Source organism: Procambarus clarkii, chromosome 67 (genome assembly GCF_040958095.1).
Source record: "Procambarus clarkii isolate CNS0578487 chromosome 67, FALCON_Pclarkii_2.0, whole genome shotgun sequence".
Classification (NCBI taxonomy): Eukaryota; Metazoa; Arthropoda; class Malacostraca; order Decapoda; family Cambaridae; genus Procambarus; species Procambarus clarkii.
The window spans coordinates 21,236,927-21,256,864 of NC_091216.1; the positions used below are offsets into that span (position 1 = coordinate 21,236,927).

At 40.5% G+C, this 19,938-nt stretch overlaps 1 protein-coding gene across 2 annotated transcripts in view; it reads right to left on the reverse strand.

Annotated features, from left to right (window-relative positions):
* Pli (E3 ubiquitin-protein ligase pellino) overlaps positions 1-19,369 on the reverse strand; it is a 154,142-nt gene extending 134,773 nt beyond the window's left edge. Inside the window, exon 1 of one of the 2 annotated variants that reach the window (XM_045757674.2) lies at positions 19,103-19,369. In XM_045757674.2, the coding sequence (XP_045613630.1) occupies positions 19,103-19,122 (20 nt within the window). In that variant the 5' untranslated portion in view covers positions 19,123-19,369. The remainder of the gene's footprint in view (positions 1-19,102) is intronic. The other variant, XM_045757676.2, reaches the window with a different exon arrangement.
* Positions 19,370-19,938: the final 569 nt, after the last annotated feature.

A 19,938-nucleotide genomic window follows, 5' to 3' on the forward strand; every position in this document is an offset into this window, starting at 1 on the left:
GGTCTTCCAGTTATGCCCTTTACGTGTAGAGGAGAGTTTACGTGTAGAGGAGAGTAGAGTTCAATTCTGGACCCTTAACGCTGACATAATATTCTCTCAGCGTTCCTCTATCGCACCTCTGCTTACCAATGGGATCATTTTGCCTTTCCTACAATGCATCCTGGTCTCGTGAGCAAGTATTTCCCTATGCAGATTTGGAACCAGTCCCTCAAATATTTTCAAAGTGTAAATTACTCTGTCTCTAACACTTGCATCCTAGAGAATATACATTTACCATTTTAAGCAGTTCCAATAACTTTTCACGGGGGATGATACGGATTTTTACTCTAGATTTTGTTCGTTAGGAAATTGAAGATCCATCTCCCTAATTTGGCAGTAATACATTTTGTGCACAATTTGTGTGCAATAACACTGTGATCACATTAGACAAACGTTTTCGCTAAACCATAAGCGTGTTTCTTATCTCCCATGGCAACCACGGCCATGTCATTGGGGTCTAGCAATTGTGAGGTTATCTTGAGGTTATCTTGAGATGATTTCGGGGCTTTAGTGTCCCCGCGGCCTGGTCCTCGACCACGCCTCCACCCCCAGGAAGCAGCCCGTGACAGTTGACTAGCAGCCCGGGATCCAACCCGGGACCACAGGATCACAAGTCCAGCGTGCTGTCCGCTCGGCCGACAGCTCCCGAGGCAGGAACGCCATGTTCTGACCCATGTTGTCCAGGGTTATGTTGACACTGTAAGTCCATGTGATATTACGTCTCACCACATGTTCAAATATTTTTATAGTGTGGTCTATTTTGTGTGTCATTGTGAAAGTGCCATCACCCTTGTGCAGGGACCCAATGATAGATGCAGTTTTTGGTCTACATTTTCCATAAGAGGAAAAGTATATTGAATTCCTCTCTATTTCACTGATTGGCCTTTTGCTCTCTCTGTTTCTCGTGGATTGTATACAAGGTTTGCATTATCTACCTGTTCTTCCTAACTTATTTCTGCAAGGTCTTGGTTTATTTGTTCCCAGTTAATAAGTTCATGATTACATTTGACTTTGCTTAATTACACACAGAAATCACAATTGCGTGATGCATCAAATCCACGGCCCTTGTGGAGTTGTTCACTTTGCTTAATTCTCCTCCTCTTGGATTTGCGACTGGCTACACGAGTCTGCTGTCAATGTGTCTAAACTTCTATTAAGTTGTGATATGAGTAACATGTATTTATAATCATTATGTTCCTATACAGTTCATCATTGTTTGTAAAAAGTCTGTAGGGTGTTTCATTTTCTAGTTGGTTCTGACTGAAAACTCACACCCCAGAAGTGACTCGAACCCATACTGCCAGGAGCACTCTGCTGGCGTACAGGATCCCTTAACCGCTCGACCAACACGACCGGACAAAAGTGTCCGGCTCTACTATATGCTGGTTTAAGGCCAATCTCTCACACACATCCGTAAGAGGTCATTTGTGAGTGTTCAGTGAAACTGCCTCCTGCGATTCTCTCATATAACTTTTGCCACATTTTTCCATTAGAGGTGTAGTATATTGTAGTCTCCAGGCATGGTGAAGTTTGGGGCTCAGTTTGAGAGGTTTTCTAAGCAGTATTCTATGTTCAAAACTTAGTCTATTGCCGATTAAACAAAATACAGTAGATATAAAAATCAATACAATACCCCGAGAACTCACTACCTCACGAATTATGATAAATTTTTGCTAAGGAAAATAACGACAACAATTATGCATTAAAATGGTAATTTTAAATTGTCAAGAACACGTGACAAATACCCACAGAAATCACAATAGTGTGATACATCAAGTGAACAAATCCACAAGGGCCGTGATGAGGGTTTGAACCTACGTCCGGGATGAGCCCAGAAGCGCCTTAGCCGATTGCGTCACTCATCTACATCACACACTCTTGTGATCTCTGTGTGTAAGGGCGAAGAGGTAGAACAGCTTGTTGACAGAGCCCGGGAACTATCAGGGGAAAGCGCCAAGCCATTTCGACTATATATAGCACTTGTAAGAGGGTCAGGATAAGGATTTGGCATGGGACGGGGGGGGAAAGGAATGGTGCCCAAGTACTTGGGACGGTCGGGGATTGAACGCCGACCTGCATGACGCTCTACCGTCCAGCCCAAGTGGAAGGACTGACAGAGCCCGGGTGCATGGGGGGGGGGGGATTGTGTAAGACCCCGGGTTTGTGTCTCGGGAGAGGCTGTGGGATCTGTGTGAGGGCAGTAGAACTCCCGGTTGCAATTCTTTTACAGTGTCGTGGCACAGTCGATTAAGGCGCGTCTGGGGTCATCCCGGACGTAGGTTCGAACCCTCATCACCGCCCTTGTGGATTTGTTCACGTGACTGATACAGCATTAGCCTAGATCGTCCACCGAGTAAATTTACATTTTAATGCCTAATAGGCAACCTTTCTCTATAGTAAGTACTTTAAATTTTATTTTCGATTAAAATTTGTTATATCACTTGATTGATTACATCGTCAGAGGATGATATATAATGGATGGTTTTAGTGTCAAATAATGCGTTATGACCAAGCTGACCAAAAGTGTAAGTTGACATGTTATATACCATTTTGAGATGCATGTTTGTTTCTAGTCTGGTTATCTAGCGTTTAATCCAGCATTACCTAATCTTGTATCTACAATTCAGGAAGTATACTCGCCCGCCCCCCCACATGTTATATGTTTGGTCCCGAGGCGGGACCAAAGAGCCAGAGCTCAACCCCCGCAAGCACAACTAGGTGAGTACTACACACCAACTCTTGTACCCCAGGAGGGCTGGTCGAGGACTGGGCCGCGAGGACACTAAGCCCCGAAATCATCCCAAGATAACGATTTATACCCTCGGAAATGCATCACCAATTCATCCACATGGTAATTCATTGTAATAATAATAATTCATTGTGCGGAGAACAGGCAGCCAGCTTACACAGTATATGTTAGGCTTATATTGTGTGAAGAACAGGCAGCCAGCTTACACAGTATATGTTAGGCTTATATTGTGTGAAGAACAGGCAGCCAGCTTACACAGTATATGTTAGGCTTATATTGTGTGGAGAACAGGCAGCCAGCTTACACAGTATATGTTAGGCTTATATTGTGTGGAGAACAGGCAGCCAGCTTACACAGTATATGTTAGGCTTATATTGTGTGGAGAACAGGCAGCCAGCTTACACAGTATATGTTAGGCTTATATTGTGTGGAGAACAGGCAGCCAGCTTACACAGTATATGTTAGGTTTATATTGTGTGAAGAACAGGCAGCCAGCTTACACAGTATATGTTAGGCTTATATTGTGTGGAGAACAGGCAGCCAGCTTACACAGTATATGTTAGGTTTATATTGTGTGGAGAACAGGCAGCCAGCTTACACAGTATATGTTAGGCTTATATTGTGTGGAGAACAGGCAGCCAGCTTACACAGTATATGTTAGGCTTATATTGTGTGGAGAACAGGCAGCCAGCTTACACAGTATATGTTAGGCTTATATTGTGTGGAGAACAGGCAGCCAGCTTACACAGTATATGTTAGGCTTATATTGTGTGAAGAACAGGCAGCCAGCTTACACAGTATATGTTAGGTTTATATCCCCCCCCCCCGCAGGGTGGGGGGGGGGGATTACTCGCCCTCCCCAGGATGCAACTAAACAACCAGCTGATTAACTCCTCACTACCTATTTACCCGCTAGATGGATAGGGGCATGAGGTGATAGGAAACGCTCCCAACCATTTCTGTCCCGTTCGGGATTCCAACCCGGATTTCTCAGAGTGAAAGTCGAGAACGAACCCGACTGTACTACAGGAAGCTTCTTGTCCCGATGATAAGGGTTATGGGACTCCAGGGCAATGAGGAGGCTAGTCTCCTGAGGCTGGAGGAACATAAAGGTTTGGTCAGGTAAGACAACGGAGTAATTTGACCAGACCACACACTACAAGGTGAAGGGACGACGACGTTTCGGTCCGTCCTGGACCATTCTCAAGTCGATTGAGAATGGTCCAGGACGGACCGAAACGTCGTCGTCCCTTCACCTTCTAGTTTATGGTCTGGTCAAATTACTTTAGCCAGGCTATTGTGACTCGTCGCCTGCACAACGGAGTAGCCCACACCGTCGACACACTTACAATGCAGCACTAAAAAACACTGTTCAAGGGAAAGGCCTTTCTGCGGGCCGCTCCAAGCAACAGCCTGGTGGACCAAACTCTCACAAGTCAAGCCTGGCCTCGGGCCGGGCTTGGGGAGTAGAACAACTCTTAGAACACCATCAAGCAGATATCAAGCAGTTTTCATAACAGTAGGAGGGGTATAATAAGTCTTCACTATGTAGGCCAAGGCGAGGAAGTCCTCTTGGGGGTGGCTTAATCTTCATCAATCAATAGGACAAGGCCTTACAAAACTTTGCAACCCTCCGCGGTAGCTTGTGTCTGAAGCTAGGCACAGATATAATGAAATAATCAATTACATAGTCTCCTGTGGATTCTTTCCCATATTGGTCTCCGAATGCATGATAGAACTGATGAGGTAGTCAAAACATTTGCTCATAAAGAGGAAATTGATTACCATCTTGGATTGCCTTTGAGTATCCTATGGGGCAGCAATATTCCAGGAACAGGAACAAAATCTAATAAACCTGAGGCAAAGTGAAATTCACACCAGTTACTCCATCTATCATCATTCTACTGCAGGAAGAACCACACATCTATGGATCATCCAATAACGTTAACAGACGTCTAGATGTTGCCACGTTGCTGGAACCATGTGTATTGGCATTTGCCTTTCTATTGGAAAATTTCAGCAACGTGGAGAGGGGGGACCTGCTGCATGGGTAACAGCTTCTCCTCCATATCTACCTACCCAGGCTTTGCGCCCTGTCAGGGCGCAACTCCATAGTCTTCCGAGACTGAAGGATGCCTACTACTAGATGTTACCACTGATATGTTTATGCTCGGCTACAAGTACCTCTGGGTGTTTAGCACCTGCTGATGTAGACTTGACTAAATGTAACATCTGTTAGCAGAACTGTTCACATTGCGTCATTATATAACTGAATGCGAAAAAATAGCTGACTCCAATGATAACTTTATTAACAGTATCCAAGAAATGTGTAAGTACAGTACTTCATTCATAATGTTCTACTAGAAATATTAGCCAAGTAGCGGGTAATGCATGTACATGGCTGTATAGCTGCCGCCCAGTTGGGTGTGGAGTGGGATTAGTACTGTAAATGTAATCGATTCACCGCAGATGTCAACTGCCTGTATATAGACTGTTCTAGGCCACTTCTTGAATCACTTGTAATATAAAGATTATTGATATATGTACAGTACATGTATTTGTGTAAAAGAAAAAGAAAATTGTACAACAAACTTCACAAAAATTGTTACGTGCTAAAACCAGCCTGCCTGTTACTGTTACCTGTTAAAACCTGTTACCTGCCCGAAACGCTTTGCGTAATAGTGGCTTTAGGCATTGTATGTACTAGCTCTATCTATTAACCCAACAAACTTTGTAAAATCTCTTGTATGTATGTACCTTACCTAAATAAACATTTATTTATTTGTGTGTATTTTACCTCAATAAACTTATTTCAATTTCAATTACAGGAGAGGGGGGCCACTGAACCACCCCCCCTCACCGGCCCTAAACGAGTCACATGTGTACCCCCCCCCCCTAACCATGACGAGGGAAACCTTTGAGGAGGTTGTGAGTGCAAACACATTGTAACATTGTAAAAGGTGTTTGGTTTAGTTGTATTTAAAATACATAGAGATACATGAGTCACAGACAGGGATTTGAGAAGGCGCCAGTTTGTCGGCCGGAGTTTCACACCTCTAAGAGTTAATGACCACCAAGTGACCTGAGGTCAGATCATGCAAATTTCACCTTGCTTCTGCTAATCTTATAATTGGAGCCTGGTAGCCTTCAAACATGCCGACGTTTAAGGAGTGGCTTGGTAGTGCCTGAGGCTATCTACTTGTGGGCGGAGTTAGTTACTAGGTTCCCCGATATATACTCGGAGAGCTATCGATTCGAGAGCATTAACGAGAGAGAAGAACGGCAGTCAGCAGAGGAGAGAAGACGGCCTAGCAGGGAAGCTGTCGGCCGGCAGGGCGGGACAGTCTCTGTCAACTACAGACCCCCCTCCCCTCTCAATCCAGCTATAGGCAGACACTTGGTGAGTTGAGCATTAAGGTGACTTGGTCGTGTTTACATATGTTGTGTGATGATCAGGGTCAGTCAAGTTGTAGGGTTCTCAAATTCTTGGATGATGACTCACTTTGCATATTAAACTGGAACATCTGAATGGCTAAATTATGATACTTCATGTGAAATATAATTATGACTATTATTTAAATTGTGTTTAACTTTGTTCCCTAGAGCTTTGAGTTGAGATGAGAAAGCCTCTGCGGTTTCATGATTTAATGAGTACATGTTTGGAGTTGATACATGGTAATAACATCTTTTGAGAATATTTTGATACAGACAAGTTCCATTCCTTGTCTTGTATGTAATGATCATGAATGGATGGTGGCAGCATTTCGTCTTCTACTATCTACTCTTCTACTTCTACCTATCTATTCCCCTCCCTCCACCCCTCTCCGAACTTTCCCTTTCAACTAATGACCCTCCTCGCTCCTCCCACCTCTCTCACCCTAAACCCTCACCAATTACTTCACTATTCATTTCTTTCCTTTCGTTTTCTCTTATACGTTTGTGGCAGTGAAATGTGTTCTAGAGTTCTCTCTAGAGTGTCGGGTAGCTGATCCAGTTACGGCGCCTTGTAGTCTTAGCACCTAGGTAGTCAAATACCTAGGTTACAAGGTGTTGAACGAGAGAGGTTGCCTTAGGAACTCTGGGAGTGCTCTAGAGTAGTTAGCTAACTGAGGACGGGATAACGGACTAGAGAGAGTTGTTTCCCCGGCCTCGTTAGTTAACTGGGGGGTGGAATAATGGACAACAGAGAGCTATTTCCCCCACCCCCCGTTACAACATCTGAAATCACTACAAGCTACTACATATGTACAGTAGATGGTTCCTACTGTAATCATCCTAAGCTAATCAGAGGCTTTACCCAGCCAATACTGTACTGGTGTGGACTACCCGGTTAAGTTGAAGAACAATTTATTAAACCTTAAGTTATGTTTGTTCGCTTTACCTAGATACCATGATGCGAGTCCGAGGATCAATGTACCGAAGTCCGATCATGGAACAAGCCTTCTGGTTGATGATCTGGGAATCCAGGCTGTTAGATGTCACAGCATGCAGTTGACCAGACCACACACTAGAAGGTGAAGGGACGACGACGTTTCGGTCCGTCCTGGACCATTCTCAAGTCAACAATCGACTTGAGAATGGTCCAGGACGGACCGAAACGTCGTCGTCCCTTCACCGTCTAGTGTGTGGTCTGGTCAACTTACTTTAGCCACGTTATTGTGACTCATCGCCTGCAACCGCATGCAGTTTCACATATGAATCACAGTCCTATTGATCAGGTACCTTTTGGAGTTTACCAAGTTCTCTCTTGAACACTGAAAGAAGTTGGGTGTCTATGTCCTTATATTTAGAGGGTGTCGAGTCTTGGGCCCTTAATATTTATGAAATGCCTTTTACAGCATATTACCTACTGAAACCCTACTGTTCAATGGGGGCTATTTTGTACAGTCTGTCATGCCTCTTGGTCTCATAAGGTATTATTTCAGCATGCAGATTTTTAGCCAGCCTAGCAACTCTCATTGTTTCAACAGATTATAACTAAATTCTATTATGTCTTGGGGCAACCTGTCCACTCGATCAGTACCACGTGTCTCATTTTGTATTGTTGCCAGTATGATCCCTAACATACAAATTACAATGTACAATACTATGAATTGTAGTAGCTCTCAAATGCTGTATCCTCATCTTCTATACATCGATTAATTAGGTTTAGTTGGTGACTTAGGTTCATATATGTCTGGTTAAGACAATATTTTGTACGTTGTGGCAAATCAAGAATCGGTTCTGGGTGTTCGAGAAGCCAGAAAGGCACTTCTTGAGACGGCATATAATGAAGCCAGCAAGGTGTCGGTGAGAACACCAACTGCCACACGCAGCCTAGTGTTAACCTTAATGCCAGCCACACACTTGACAGGTTTTGTACATGCATTCTCTCTTAAACTTTCTCGATGTTTTAAATTTGTGCATTACTATTCTACATATTAATTACTATTATAAATTTACTTATCCCGTAGTGAGTACTGGAAATCTCTGTGAACAGTGGAATTTCCAACTTTTCCTAACTTTCCTAACTGAATTTTCCTACCCCAACCTAACCATCCTAGGCCTAATACACACTAGCTGAAGCCTAATACATTACATGTGTGTTACACTAGGCCTAGGAATATTTAAGTTTGGTTTTTAGCTGTATTTTTCTGGATGCTATAAAATGAATAGTTCCAAATTCTGCTTTCTATTTGTCCATCACATTGATATTTGTACAATCTTACAAAAAGTACTATCTTATCAGGAGAATGGCTTGATATATCTAATTAACCACGAAGGAAAAATAAACATTTTGAAGATGTGTTGATTACCACTAAAAGTGCTCAAGTCAAATTTTTCTCCGTGGTTACATTTTTCACATTATTCTTCACACATTGATTTCTTCTCGATTTATGTATATATACAGTATTTCAAGCAGCTACTGTTGGCTGCAAATAAAATACTGAAAAAGAATGAGAGTAAATTAAACAAGTGGCCCCTTAGCAAAACCATATTGGGAATCTTTTATTAACCTGTGTTCTATAAATGTATATGAATGCAGCAGAATAGCTGCTGGATGAGGTGACACGCATGAATAAGGCTCAAATATAAGTAATGTATGTCACAACAAAAGCTTGGTTACATGTGTCCTATTTGCCTTCGGTCCAGGACGGACCGAAATGTCGTCGTCCCTTCAACTTCTAGTGTGTGATCTGGTCAACATACTTCAGCCACGTTATTGTGACTCATCGCCTGCAAAGCTTTGTTACATTCACTGACTGGAGGCTGATGCTTCTGTCTTCATTTTAGCTTGTGCTCTCTAATGCTCTCCAACAGAGAGGATCGGATCTGGTGACTTAAATGAATTACCCACACTCCATAGTTTTTTTTTAAGAAATCAGTGGGAACCTTAGGAAATGTATGTCATTTATGGGTGATGTTGGGAGTGTCACTATTAGGCCCAACAAGTATTCATCTTGTGTGGCACAGTTCAGACTGACAGGTCATACATTCCCTGTGTTCACACTGAAGGCTATCCACTATATATCAAAACTAATTGTACTGAGGAGCAAATCTCATATACCAGCCACATTTAAAGAGTAAAACAGTCAATCACAGTAAAACATTACCACAGTTAGCTCCCAACTAAAAGGTCCCAGGTTTTATTCCTGCAGCATGACAAGAGTGGTTTGGTTATTTTATTGTAGGAAAGTTACTTGAAACGATAATTGCAAATACCATTCGTCTTCATTTTGTAAACATAAATCAATAAATGATTCACAACATGGTTTTACAAATGGCCGTTCATGTTTAACAAATTTGCTATCATTTTATTCCAGCATAGTTGAGGCAGTTGATAGTGGTAAGGTTTGCGATGTTGTGTTCCTTGACTTTACCAAAGCTTTTGATACAGTGCCACATGAAAGACTGATTAAAACGATAGAGGATCATGGTATTAGGTACTATATTAAGTTGGATTAGGGCATGGCTATACCAAAGGAAACAGTTAATATAAATGGGGTTAAGTCAGAGTGGGAAAATGTTGTAAGTGGAGTGCCTCAAGGCTCTGTCCTGGGACCTCTGTTATTCATAATACAGTATATATAAATGATTTAAATTCAGGTTTGAGCAGCAATAATTACAAATTTGCCGCTGATACAAATATTGGGAGGGAAATAAACACGGAAAAAGACTCACTATCACTTCAAGGGGATCTAAATAGGGTTTTGAAATTGTCAAAAGATTGGCAGATGCAGTTTAATGCTGACAAATGCAAGATTTTGAGACTCGGTAATGATGACAGAGTTACTAGATACAAGCTAGATGGTATTGAGATTGCAAAGTCAGATTGCGAAAGGGATCTGTGAGTTATAATTAGTAAGAATTTAAAACCTAAAAATCAATGCATAAATGTTTGTAATAAGGCAAATAGGACACTGTGATTTATTAATCGAAGCGTTAGTAACATGACACCCGGTGTTGTTCTTCAGCTATATCTTGCTCTGGTTAGGCCCCATTTAGATTATGCAGTCGTTTTGATCGCCGTACTATAGAATGGATATAAATTCACTAGAACACATCCAGCATTGGATGACAAAGTTAATTCCCCAAATTAGAAACCTGTTATATGAAGAAAGATTAACAAAGCCAAAATTGCATTCACTAGAAAGGCGAAGACTTAGGGCTGACATGATAGAGGTGTGCAGGTGGATGAATAGACATAACAAAGGGGATATTAATAGTGTATTAAAAGTATCAACACAAGACAGAACACAAAACAATGGGTATAAATTTGATAAGTATAGATTTAGGAAAGACTTGGGTAAATACTGGTTTGGTAACATGGTCGTTGATTTGTGAAACCAGTTACCGTTTAACAGTGTGGAGGTTGGGTCCCTTGATTGTTTCAAGCGTGGGTTGGACACATATGAGTGGGATTGGGTGGTTATAAATAGGAGCTGCCTCGTATGGGACAATAGGCCTTCTGCAGTTACCTTTATTCTTATGTATGTTCTCATGTTTCCTTTCACCTGACACCTCTACTTGCCTAGCAGTAAATGGATACCCAGGAGTTAAACAAATTTTGTGGGTTGCATCCTAGGAAGGTCAGTAGGTGACATAGGTAGTAACTTAACAGGACTCCTATCTCTGACAGTGGGAACCTAATTAAATGGAAGGAACAGCAAGCTTTTATAAGTAACTTAAAATTTCCAGTTTCAACCTTACAGCACACAAATGTTTATATTGAAGGTTATGTCTAAAGAAATAGCTTTGATTAAAGAAATAACTCACTTGCTGAAACATTTAAAATTGATTACATTAAATTGCAAAAGTTAATTAAAAAATTAACTGATTCAATTTTACTTTCACATTACTTCAAACTTTAAGTTCATAATTTCCTTTATAAATTTTACTTTATGCATTTGATAATTGCATTAAGCTTAAGAAACTTGTTAATATAAACTGTACTGTAATAAAAAATTGTTTCGTAGAGCATCACAAGACAGATTAATGAGTAATGCACTAATAGTTTAGTAAAACAAGCAATCAGTGAGCCACAACCAGGTCCTAATGCAAAACCTGATGCCTGCAAAACATAGGAGAGAGAGTACCCCAGAAAAGTCATCAGTGCCTGATGTTATAATGGAATGGGGACTCCCCTTCCAAACACTAACACCTCTCCTCCTCCCCCCCACCTCCTCACCATCTTCCATACGCCAACAAAAGTTCACAATAAAATTAAGGTACCTGTATAGTAAAAAAAAATATGAGTAGTATTCTGTATAAAATGTATTTTTAAGTTAATTTTTTGGGTGTGTGGAATGGATTAATTCAATTTATATTATTTCTTATGGGAAAATTTGTTTCAGTTTTCAAATTTTCAGTGTACGAACAGTCTCTTGGAACGAATTAAATTCATAAACCAAGTATCCACTGCATATGGAAAACGTGCAAAAATAAGCTAACACAGTTATTTTACCTTTTATGTCATTAATATTCCTAATATAGTACAAAACAATTTAGTTCAGCATTTGTTTTAAATCAATTCCTGTACGGTAGAAGAGTTAATGTAACTTGATAAATTCTTTTTAAATACCTGTACAGACATGGCCAAAAATCAGGTGGATCAAGATAACACATCTCCTCTTGCTCCATCAACACATTTGTTTATTCAGTGTGCGACAGTATGGAGAGTGTACTCAATCTCTCAAATTGTTAATTTTTTTCTGAATTTCTCATTAAATATTTTGAGTAGGAAAGATGTCTAGCAGGAAAACTAGGGGGTACTGGAGCAGGTAGGAAGAATGTGGTGGTCCTTACTACTGACCAAAGCTGAAAGTGGAGTACTGTAACTGAAAAACTAGAGCACAATGCCACCTTGGCCAGTCTAGCACAAGTTTGGCATTGTCTTTAGCAGTTTCCCCACACAAAAATACAAAAATAAGTCTTATTGAAACTTACTGCCAAGAATGACAATCTTGGTACAGTACTGTACTGACATTTCCAAAAGGAAACTATAAAATTTGCCAAGTTTATGGATCTAAAACCAAATGTGGTTTTCTCGGCACCCTTCAATACATTCTGTGATTGGTAGGGACCAAATTATACTTGCTACTGAAAAATTTGCTTCTTCCTTGAATATTTCTAAGTGTAGCACAGGCTGGCTTCATTAATAATAAATGGAATTCTAGGCATTCCATTTATTATAGAAAGATCTTTGGTGAAGATAAGCACAAATGCAGCGTAGAACCATTTAAGAGAAAACTAAAGAATGTGACCAAGCAAAATATACTGTTGCAAAAATTCCAAGTTTATAATGGTGGTAAGATTGGCTTTAACTAAACATCAGCTGCAAAACCAGATCAATATTCTGAAATCTTCAGAACAAGAACATCTGCAAATTTATGAAGTAAGAAATTGTGATGAATGTAGTACATGGTAGAAACCTATATCAACATGGGGGGGATCAAACTAAATTTGATCTGGCACATATTAGCCATTCTGCACTATAATAAACAAGAATCTATGGCATTTTTTATATTCATCTTAGAAGGGAGACAAGAATTAGGAATAGCCACTCAATGCTTATGCACTACCTGGAAAAAAATTCTAATTTCAAATTTTCAAATTCAAATTTTTATTCAGGTGGAGGATGAGGATGAGGATCATACATAGAGGATGAGTTACAAACATAATGTTGGATTTATAGATAGAGCTTGTACATGCGATACCTAAAGCCAATAATATGCACAGTGTTTCGGGCAAACCAAATTCAGGCAAATTGACAACTGAGGAAAACAAAGATATCAGAAATTTAAGATCACTTTCTTGAAAGCTTAAAAAACTGGCAGTTGAGAATTACCAATTAAACTACTGCATCACAAAGCCACTACGAAAAATTTATTAATACACCACTAATATAGGTGAAGAAAAGCCATAATATTTGACACATGGTTAGGACCAGCCAAAATAGAAAAGAGCTTTACTAAACTCAGAGAAGCAATATAAATTTAACTTTATAAATACAGTACAAAATAACAACTTTCCTCGACTGAACCACCTATTTACCATTCCCACACATCCCAGAGTGAAGCAGGTAACAATCTATTCTATAAGGGTCATGCCATCACCTTGTTGTGATGGCAATGTTACAAAAGGATTGAATCATACCTCGCATAGTACTGACTATGCTTCTCCCACCTAAGAGTAGGACTAAGTGACAGAATTGGCTTTATTTTAGATTCTGCCACATAGGGCCCCATGTATGTCTACTACTATTGCTGTAACTTCCAACCAGAGACTTGTGCTGTGGCCCTAGAAAGAGCCATCAGAGGATCTCTTCTCAAAATGCAAAGCAAGCTCCCTGCAGATACACATCTGAGAGAACATGTGCCTCATGTATGTAAGCTTGCAGAAACTTGACAAACCATGCAGTACTATATTTGTATACAGTTTAGTCCTAAAAGATTCAGGTGCAACTACATTCCAGTTTGCAGCCGAGGCTCAGACCACCCTGGAAGTTACACATACTGTACCAGTACTGGTAATTGTTTCTTCTTTAAAATCTTTGAAGATTGGGAATTTGCTCCCCTCCACAAAGTAAGTTAAGGTACAAGTTTACCCAGAACTACTACTAATTACTAGGCAGCAGCCATTGTTCCCTGATGACTGGAAATGGTGTAGTGCATGGCACACTGTCAGACAGCCCAATTATTGTTTTCGCATAGATGGGAAGCCTGTACTTAGGCTTATAGAGGCTTCCCCAGGATGCAACCTTCAGTTGCCTAACTCCCCGGTACATATTTACTCTTTGGTGAACAGAGGTATCCACTGAAAGGATATATTCCAAAAACACTTCTGTCCTGCAGTGGAAAAGGAGCCCAGGACCTGTCAGCTGTGACCTGACTGCTCTGATTAGTGCATCTCGGGACACTTTGACCCACTAATTGTGGGGGTTTGCTATCCTAGTCTAAATCTGAGCATAATATCTGTTGACAATGATGTGCACAAGTACCCAGTACAGTGACACCTTGGCTTAAGAACCTGCCTTATTTACGAACTTTTTGGGTTACGAGCCCAATTTCTTCGTAAAATTTTAATCAGGTTATGAGCTTTGCCTTGAGTAACGTAGTTTGTTGATATGCGTATGGATGACGTGGTTCCTAGTGGCCCGGTCGCCTGCGCTTCAGTTTACCAGTGCCCCCTGCTTAGTGACGATCGCGCTTGAATTCTTTGTAAAGAATTTCATTGTTTTTTGGCTTTTGGGGATTTTGAACATAAAAGTAGTTATTATATATCATGCCATGGGTCCCAAGAAAGTCAGTGGTAAGGTTCAACCTAAGAAAACAGGTGAGGATGACCATAGAGCAAAAACAAGAGATCATTCGTAAACATTCATTCGTGAACTAGCTAGGCGGTACAACAATTCTATGTCACTGATATGCACTGTAATTGCTAAAAGGACATTATGAGTCCTTTTAGCAGTGCTAAAGTGGCAAAAGGGGTATCGACAATCATGAAACAAGTAACACAAACACTTGAGGATGTTGAAAAGTTTTTATTAATTTGGATACACAACAAGGAGTTAGCAGGTGATATCGCTTCTGAGGCCACCATTTGTGAAAAAGCAAGGCTATTGCATGAAGATCTTATAAAGAAAACCCCTGGAATGAGTGATGCAGAAACGAAAGAGTTTAAGGCAAGCAGGGAATGGTTTGAGAAATTTAGAAAAAGTGGCAGCATTCAGTGTTGTGAGATGGTGGAGGAACACAGCGAAGAACTGACCACCGAAGAACTCCTAGCCCTTCATAACAAGCAGCAACAAGTGGCAGGTGAGGAAAATTCTTCAAGGGAGGAGGAGGCAGTACACAATATCCCTTCCTCAACAATTAAGAAGTGGTGTAGACTATGGGAAGAAATGCAAACTTTTGTTGAAACGATTCACTATAGCAAGCTGTAGTAGGCCGTTGCCTTAACCTTTTTAATGACACTATGATGCCTCACTACAGACAAGTGTTACAACGTAGGGAAAACAAGTCTCTGGAAAAGTTTTTAGTGAGAAAAACAAGCAGTGAGCCACAACCAGGTGCTAGAGGTATTCCTGCGAAACGTGGGAGAGAGAAGTCATCACTGCCTGATGTTATAATGGAAGGGAACACCCCCTTAAAAACACTAACACCTCTCCTCCTCCTCCTCCCCTCATCACCGTCTTTAATATGCCAACAAGTCATCAATAATGGTAAGCTATAACTTGTACATGCTATAATATTAAATATTTGTGTAAATTAGGTATGAAATTTATTTTGAAGTTATTATTTTTGGGAGCGTGAACGGATTATTCCAATTTACATTATTTCTTATGGAAAATTAATTTCGGGTTGCGAATTTTTGGCTTATGAACTGTCTCTTGGAACGGATTAAATTCATAAATGGAAGAGCCACTGTACCTCCAAAATGTTTTGGCAAGCAGTAAGTTTGCTGTACCACTGCATGTTTACTGCTTACCATCCTGAATACCAGAAGTCCTAGTGCTCCACCAAATATTAAACACCACATTACAACCATACAGTACAGTGCATCTTTAGACAGCAGGGCCTGGGGGGTGCTGCTACTCCCACAGTGTAAAAATTATACACGAGTCATTATTGGTCAACTTATGCCAACTAATTTATGGCAAATTTCCTCAACTATCCTGTGAGGAAATAGCATTCACAAACGTTTTTAAAAATAGATATGTTTTCCAACAGAAGGCAGCATTGTGAACATTTAAGTACTGTACTGTATGGTGTTACAACACAAGAATACAGTACATTAATACATGTAGTCATATGAGGTGTTCAATGTCCTAACATAATACTAATGTTATAAGGTACATTATCACAGTAACTAGATAAGCATATACCAATATCTGGTGGGTGTCAAATTACTCTTGTCCCTACTGCTTGTAACAAAATAAGAAGAGATGTTGATGAATGAAATGATCAACCAAACAGTACTTTATTCTGTTCCAAATAATTTAAAGTGAAGTTGTATTGTCATGGCATGACATCAGAATTGCAATGGCCCCTTCCAAAATTCAAGACCAATCAAGCAAAAATAGGGATACATCATCCAGTAACCTCCAAGACCTACCAATTTCCTGCACCTGTCGGTTAAGCCAACTGTTGAACACTGATGCTCCACCCATAGAACCCAACTGGAAAACAAAAAACTTTGAATATCTTCCCTGTGACCCCAGGTGATAAGTGCATTAGGCACCAGATGAAATTGTGTCATGTTTTGTCACCCCCAAGGCAGAGCAGGTGTCCAGGTGTCTAGATGATTGCTTGTCATCAGTGATGAACCAGGAGTATGAGAAACCGACTTGACGCTTTGGAAATGACCGACTGTGAACACGATATTGCTGTTGACATTTTGTTGACTAAATTAGTGATGCTTCATGATAGTGTGGATCCCAGGCAGGATCCTTGTACCTCACTGAGGTGATCAAACTAGCTTCCCTCAACTCAAAAATGCAAAGAATGATTACCAAGCAATCTATTTTTATACACATCACAGATTCAGATTCACGTACAGACTGTCTCCAATGAAACTAAATTTGGCTGCCTAGCTGACAATCATGATGCTTCTCTACTGGTATTTGTACTTGCAGGGAATGAACTATAGCTCTTGGGTCCCACTAAAGAGCCTTAATCTTATGGGCTCCACCTAAGGGCTCTTAATCAACTGGTGTATAGATTCCAGAGCCTATTGGGCACTGTCATGTCTCCACTTAAAATTGTGTATGGAGTCTGACTCCACATCACTTTCTAGTGCATTCCATTTGTTAACTACTCTGACACTAACAAAAATCTTTCAAATGTCTCTGTGGCTAATTTGAGTACAGTGTACTTCGTTTCTATGTCCCCCTTGTTCATACACTATCCCTGCTAAATATTATGTCCTCTGCCCTGTCCATTTCACTGAGTGTTTCATACGAATCCAATTTGCCTGTGACCAGTGCAACAAGTAAATACAGTATACTAAAGCAGTAAGGAAGACTGCACTGCCTTCCTAATGCTCAACTCCCTCAGATATGGGTGGTGTAATTCCCCCCCCCCCCACTATCACCACCACTGATGTATTGCTACCCTGAACATGATTGGGGCATGCCTATTAGACATGTCCGTCAAAGCACATTTATAACGAGTTAACTATTTTTATAGACCTACGGGTTATTGCACTCTATAGATAGAAATAAGTTATTATATCATAATGTACCCTGGAAACACAAACCGAAACTGTCTCTATTTTCCGCTTGTTACAACTTGTAATTAAGTTGTTCTATCTTGGCTTAAATTAATGTGTTTATGACGTATTAGAACGTTGTTACAACTTGCTATATTGGTTGTTATAACTGGTTAGGTGGTGTTAAACCTTGTTCGAACGTTGTACCAACGTCGTAATTTCGGAGTGTGTTTGGCAGGTAATCTGTACATTTAACCATATCTCAGAAAAAAAAGTTAAGATCAGATGAAAACTATGGTTTCTTACTTCCTATTATTGGGGCCAGATTGCCTATTAAACTTATCACAGTCTGCTCAGGCCAACTACTGACCTTTTTGCACGATGCGACCCACAATACATGGGGTTTAATACAATGCTGAATACACAACTGCTTTATGTAGCATAACTGTGTGCATTAAATTAAAAAATGCTGGAAATGAACACTCTCGAATTAGTTCTTGAATACACAGAAAAATTTCTTTAATACTTTACATGCTGCAAATTTTACACACAAAACCACTGAAAAATTACTAATCAGCTTTTATTCATTATTCACCAATATGATTCCAAGCCCAAATTACAGTACAATTAGCCATGCACAGTACATTAAAACTACCCATCAGTTGAACCAAATACGATGATAACCAATATTTAACAGTACAGAAGTAATTGTTAAATACATTGAACATAACCTTGCTGAAGTCAACATAGTACATCACATACAAAGATCACACTAACGTGATGCATCAAATGAACAAATTCACACGGGCCGTGACGAGGATTCGAACCTGCGTCCGGGAGCATCCCAGACACTGCCTTAATCGACTGAGCTACGACATGGTTAAAAGGGTTGAAACCTGTCATAGCTCAGTTGATTAAAGCAGTGTCTGGGATGCTCCCAGACGCAGGTTCAAATCCTCGTCACGGCCCTTGTGGATTTGTTCAACATAGTACATACACATCATAAACAGTCATTCACCACTTGTGTAAGACTGACGTGTGCAACACTCGGTCAGAGGTTTAGGGACCACATAGGAATACCACTGTAAAAAAATAAGCTACCCATAACATTAACTAAAACATTCATCAGTGATGATAAAATCAAGAACCTTCAGTTCTAGATGTAGTGTAATATTCTCCAGTTGATAAACTAAAAAAATAGCATAACATCCAAGAATATAGTTTATTATTAACATTATTCAATCCCAGAGTTTGTTCACTGATCTGGCTGCCCAGCAGCGATCAATACTTCACTTATGCATATCTCAAGCCTGTCTCTGACTGACAGGGGGACGTTCTTAACAATGCTTCATTAATTATTATGGTGACAGTTAACTCAGAAATCTTATTCCAATCCGTGTTGAGCAAGGACCTCAGACGAGAGTCACCAGGCCACAGACATCACACCTCAGCCAGCACATAGAAGCCTCACATTATTATTACTAGCCAGGCCTTCACCCCGGCCACAGAGGAGCCTCGACACAGAGGGAGAGCCACAGAGAGAGACAACACACACCAGGACCTGCACGAGGCAGGTACCTGATACCAGCAGCGCCACGCCACGCCTTCCAACGGGGTACTCACATTATAGGAGGGTCGGGCATGATTATCCTGGGTTACTCCACTTTGCTCAGCTTGGGGAAACGCCGCTTCACAAGTCTCGCCACCATTCAAAACACTCCTGCCATTTGCAAATGTTCAAAACAAACTGGCGTGCACTGCCATCTGTCAGCCAGGCCAGGAAGCTTCCCCCTCACACTCTCAGCCTCTTAACACGCCCATACTACTATTATCAACACTTTTTTCATCTCCCGTTATTTTGTGTATATATATATTTGGTGTCCTGCGACAAATGTCAAAGGAAACTGAGTGGCGATGTTTAGTGTTGATATGGAGGATGTTGTTGCTATAATAGAAAATGGAGACAAAACGTGTCAGGCATCAGTAGGTTCGAGGGGGTCTATTATAATATTTATAATTACTAATTTATTTATTATTTATTTATTTTTATATATACAAGAAGGCACATTGGGTTTGTGAGGGTACATAGCATGGGGTTTACATTCTTGTAAAGAACATAAGAACAAAGGTAACTTCAGAAGGCCTATATTGGCTCATACGAGGCAGCTCTTGTTTATAACCACCCAATCCCACTCATATACATGTCCAACCCACGTTTTAAACAATCGCGGGACCCCACCAAGTTCAAGTATGTTTATTGAGATAAGAACGAAATACATCTCAAAGGGATAGAGTAGCTTAGGCTATTTCTACCCCCCTCTACTTCAAGTCTCTTAAGGGGCGCACAAATTCAGTGAGTACAAATAGACAAATAACATTACAAGAATCCCATTTAACATTGCAGGTTAATATAGTAAGCACAGCATATAATTGTTACACTCTTGGGGCAAAATTCTTGT